We start from the raw sequence: 5,092 nt of genomic DNA, 5'->3' as shown, positions 1-5,092 counted from the left end.
CATTTATGCTAATTAAACTTACATAATATCGTTGCCGTTGGGGTACATGGACCGTATGCCTTGACAAATTCAATTCAAATTTGGTTTTGACAAATTTGGTGTGTGGGGAAAGATGCAAAATGCTTAGATAAGCCGGCCGCATATCGATGGCGATATAGATATAACGCGTGGAAATGTAGCAACTTTATTATGCAGCCAAGATGTTGGGGTAAGTCCGAAGTGTGGGGTGCCTTCATTGGGGGTGGTGCACTCCATTGTAGCACAATGAACGGCTGTTTTGTGGTTCTTGCACTTTCGCTTTATTAATATGCACACCACCTACATTTGTGTTGCTCGCTTTTCTCAATCCAATCCAATCCGATCCGATCCGAACCGATCGGATACGCGATTTCTCCGCTGCAGTTCAGTGGCCAGCTATGAGAGGGATCGCCGGATTGGATCGCATCGGCTCAGATTAAATCGTATCGGTTCGAAATCCGTTAATTCCGTGCATGCTGCATAAAGCAGAAGGGAAATTGTTACGGGAAGACGATCTGCGATCACAGATCACCGTTCCGCGATCGATGCGGATGCTGGTACCATTGTTCTACTGCTGAATTGCAAATCAGGCCCATAGTTCTCACTGCTGCAATTTGACGTTTGTTGGGGCAGGCAGTAGCAACAGTTCTTCCCGGGATGATTTTCCGTTTTCCACACTGAAAAAAATCATACGAGGCAATACAATGAAGAGCCAGTTGTTTTCTGTGAAATATTCCTAAAAGATACAAAAGTCCAAATTATTCACTGTTTCTTTAATGCAAAATGTATCTATCAAGTTAACCGTTCTGAGTTAGTTTCAGTTCGTATATTTGAGCATAAGTACCTAAAATACTTCACTGACTGGATGCTACTTAAAGTATATTTCACTTTGATTAGTTTTATTAGTTTATGTTTTGTATTAACCCCATCACACTTGTTACATTTCTTCCAGTGGATGTTGTAGCTCCAGTTCAGTCAACCCTCCTGGTCAACGACTCCCTAGCCGCTGGGCACACGTGGGTGTGGAGCGTGGTGTCGTTGCCGTGGCCTTGTCGCTTCCCCCATCCAGGTTGAATGTCCCGTTGTGTCTTTGAACTCCCTGCCAGGGCTATGGCCATATCTATATCCATGGGTCTGGCTATGGCATAATGCCCACCGAAGTCGCCAGACAGTCAGACGTCTCTGATGAATGAGACAACGAACCCGCCGGCCGCTGGCATCAGCCGCCGAACACCGAAAAAGCCGAGAGATAAATCAATAAATAAGCAAATACCAGCCAAAATCGAAATATACCTGACGCGATCTTCGCATGCAAATGTGGATGGTGGTCTTCTCCCCCACCGACGGCCACTAATTAAAATTACAAATTCGCCCTCGCCCAGCATTGGGCAAAAGGAAGACGCCTCTACTGGGCTCCGGCAATTAGCATCGCTGGGCTAGGTTCTTTGCCGGATTGATATATGCATAAAGACGGCTACGTGACTTGAATGAAAACGCTCCCCCGATGACAAAATCCTTGATCGCAGCGTTCATTGATCTTCGCTCTTGCATCTCCAGAGGCTGTTGCCAAGTCAAACTTCTGAAATTGCAGCTAAGAAAAATCAAATTAGTTCTAAGGAACGAACTTGAAGATTCTAGCAATCTTCCAACGCAGATGTGGCAAGAAACAGTGGTTTCTAGGTGCTGCTAAAAGGATATGTAATATAAAACTATACTAGTCATAACTATTTAAAGTCAAAGTATAGTACAATATTATACAATAGTATAGTACAATGGGTTCGCACCATGGACCGACCATCTTGCCACAGTGCCTTCGTGCTGATAAATATTTGCCGGCATTAACTTGCCATATATTTTCATTATGTGCGACACAGAAAGTCGTGTTTTATTTCAACACAAGTGGATTTTAATAATAAAATGTGTCTAATTTGGTACCCACTCGGCGTGGACAAGAGCAGTAGGAGAAACCTGATTGCAGCAGCGCCTTTTTATATCTTTTATTCCGCCAGCCCACCACCAGTGGACCATGGGATGTGATGTGGCTGGCTCGGCAGGCACTTTCCTCGGCCGCTTCCTTGCCGGCTTCATATGTATGTACGTGGTACGTGCGAGGCGTCAATGCTTCATTTCCCCTGTCATCTTAAGTTGATTGCAAGTTACGACCGTGTTGACACCCTACCTGTCTCGCTCCTCCATCCCGCTTAACGGTAATTGCAGTTGCACATGCGTGCGCCGGGGTTATGCCTCGCGATTATGGGTGCACTCCTGGATCGGGATCGGGATCGGGAGTTCGGGGTTAATTCCCGGCCAGGAGTGGGCCATGTGCGGGCGGCTTATTAATCAGAGCGTTCGTTGCACAACGCTCCTGCCACGAGTCTTGCGACCATGATTCATGCTTAATTGGCTCCAGATAGGCACACTGCAAAAAAAAGAGTATCAGTTTAAATTGAAATGAAGATGAAGAAACTCTTGCTACTACTTACATATATTGATTTGATCAAAGTTGTAATATTCCTGCGTATATAAATGTATATTAAGTATGAATGTACTAAAACTATACAATTAGTTAAAGCTTTATGCATTTACAAAATATTATCCAAGTGCTCCAACCCGATAGGTAAACCAAATCGCGTATCCAAAGCCGGGACCAATCCAGCTGTAAGCCGTGCAAATCTCACCCAAGTTGTCAATTTCACAGACAACACATTTCAATCAAACTTCGCCGTGCCATAAATAAGCCGCCAAGTGGACAGATCCAAAAACCTGGTTCCACTCCAATCTTTTAAGTCTCCCTCGCTTAAATTACACATTGTACTTGCGGTGGGCTGTATATATATATATATCTGAACAGACTGAGCACGCCTAACGTTCACATTTTTCCACATGAAATTATGAAGTTTCCATGGCAATTAATACGCATGCGCAGAGTTGCGAGCTCCGGCGGGTCCGGTCCGAATCCCAGCGAGCAAATCCCAAACTGCCATTCCAGGCGGGTGTTGTCGTCCGTCTCCGAGCGGCTCGCATGTCAATTTGATGGCAATTAACTTGGCTTCGCTCCGGCTTTTGTTTTAATAATAAATTTAATGAGCTGCCAAAAATGGTTGCAAATTTACGTGGCAATTAGCGGGCTAAATGACGGCGACACTTGGCCAAGAGATCGTGTCTGGGCGGAAAGCTGCGACTCCAAATGTGCAACTGTCCGTCTGCTCCATTTTGCTAATGAGCGCTACGATTTTCCTCGTATCTTTGGGGCTTGGCTATGAGGTGGTGGTGCTGGGTACTCAGTGGTCTTGTGTGGATTGTGGACTTGCGATGGCATTTGGAGGGTGTGGTTGCTTGGCTTTTTCGGCGGTGGGTCCGTGGCTGCAAGGTGACTATATTGGTGGCAGCATGGGTTGGTCATCCGTGGGGCTCTCGATCTGCTGGTTAAATTTTAGTACAAGAATAGAAGAATAAATATAAACACTAAAAATTCCCAAAAACGGGAAACACCCAATTCAATAAAACTCTTATGAATATTTATACAAAATTTAATTTGATTTTATAAAAAAGATGTTACAGCGTCAGAGCGAATTTTTAAACCCGAATAGCCAGGGAATTGATGACAATAGAGCTTCTCTGTTCTTCTAAATACCCGACATCTGGGGATGGTATCCGTACGTCACGTACAGCTCTTCCTTGGATAGAGTGCGCTCCAGGATCTCGGGATCCAGGTAAAAGTGTCGTGGCAGGATCTTCCACTGCCACATGTTGAAGTAATTGTACTCTCCGAACTCCCGGAATCCGTGATATAAGTAGTTGGGATTGTCCGCCTGGCGAATGAGCCAGACGCGTTCAAACTTGTGATAGCGCCATCCACGTTCCGCCAGTTCAGCAGCCGCGAGCATCTGCATCATGTCGCCAGTATATGTGTAGAAGAAGAAAAATAGGAGCTCATCTTGCATTTCCTCGATTTTGGGCTCCTGTAGGTGCATATTTGCATTGAACAGGTAGTTCAATGGCAATTGGTAGTTCATCTCTTGAGGAGTCAAAGGGGCTTCTTGAATTGGCCTGGTAAAGATCGAGTCCGCGGTTCCACTCATATTGTGGGCCACATTATTTCCGAATAGAAGCGGGTTCCGATTGATCGATCGCAGTTTCTTGGCCAGTCCCAACATCCCAAAGGCTCCCTGAAGGGTGGAGCCCGAAGATTTCGCCCCCATATTCTCATTCGTATCAGAAGTGGGAGAGCCCAGCTCAAAGGTGACTCCACCCACTGGCATACCAGCGCTGTTGGTTATCAAGCGGGCAAAGATTTTGCAATTCTCGAATCCGGGTGGAGTATGAATTTTTGGTTTTGCCAGGGCAGCCCGCTTGTGGGCCGCATTTATGGCCCTCTGCCTGACGCCTTCGAACAGGAATTGCTTGTTAAATATCATGCTCAAATTTAAGCGAAACTGATTGCCGAGATATCCGTACACCTGGGGCAGCAACTCCGTATTCTGGCGCTTCTCGGGAGCATTGAGGATTGGCTGACGGAGCACCTCTTTAGCGCTTGCATTGACACACGGATCACTGGATTTAACTGTATCTCGATATTTGGCCAAATTGACCTGCTCCCTGTCGCTCAACATGGCGGTCCAGTTGTCGGACCGTTGCCCAGATCTCGATGTCGATGGTTGTGCGGATGGCAATGATCCTGGCAGAGCCGGAAAATCTTCGCAAATGATTCTGAACTCCGGCGCAGGTGGTTGGGGCGGTGTTGCGACCGGCGGCAACTCCTGTTTGAGCTGATTCTTTACCACATCCACGTACAAAATGGGATATTCAGTCGGGGTCTGCAGAGACTCGGGCGATGATAATGGCGATTGGAAAGGCGGAGGAGGCGGCGGACTTGGAGAACTCTCCACCTCCTGCTGGTCATCCGCAGTACCATAATAATGAGGTTTCATATCTTACTCTGGATTTCTATAGGACTCGGAGCTTATTTCGTAATTTATAAGCGTTGCGTGGAAACAACACGTGTGGCAGAGAACGCTCTGTTTTGCAATACTACAGCGTGCCAACATTTTGACATTTAAGAGAGTCCTGATCA

General features: G+C 46.3%; 1 protein-coding gene across 1 annotated transcript; it reads right to left on the bottom strand.

Annotated features, from left to right (window-relative positions):
* Positions 1-3,555: 3,555 nt before the first annotated feature.
* LOC6732414 lies at positions 3,556-5,092 on the bottom strand. Its single transcript, XM_002079499.4, has one exon. The coding sequence runs from the start codon at positions 4,947-4,949 to the stop codon at positions 3,645-3,647; it is 1,305 nt and encodes a 434-aa protein (XP_002079535.1). The 5' UTR covers positions 4,950-5,092; the 3' UTR covers positions 3,556-3,644.

This window comes from Drosophila simulans, chromosome 2L, assembly GCF_016746395.2.
Source record: "Drosophila simulans strain w501 chromosome 2L, Prin_Dsim_3.1, whole genome shotgun sequence".
Lineage (NCBI taxonomy): Eukaryota > Metazoa > Arthropoda > Insecta > Diptera > Drosophilidae > Drosophila > Drosophila simulans.
The sequence above is the reverse complement of the archived record's forward strand: the minus strand, read 5'-3'. Positions and strand labels throughout refer to the sequence as shown.

What these genes read in the sequence shown, in the direction of transcription:
- LOC6732414 (XM_002079499.4), bottom strand. Translation starts at nt 4,949, where the DNA reads ATGAAACCTCATTATTATGGTACTGCGGATGACCAGCAGGAGGTGGAG.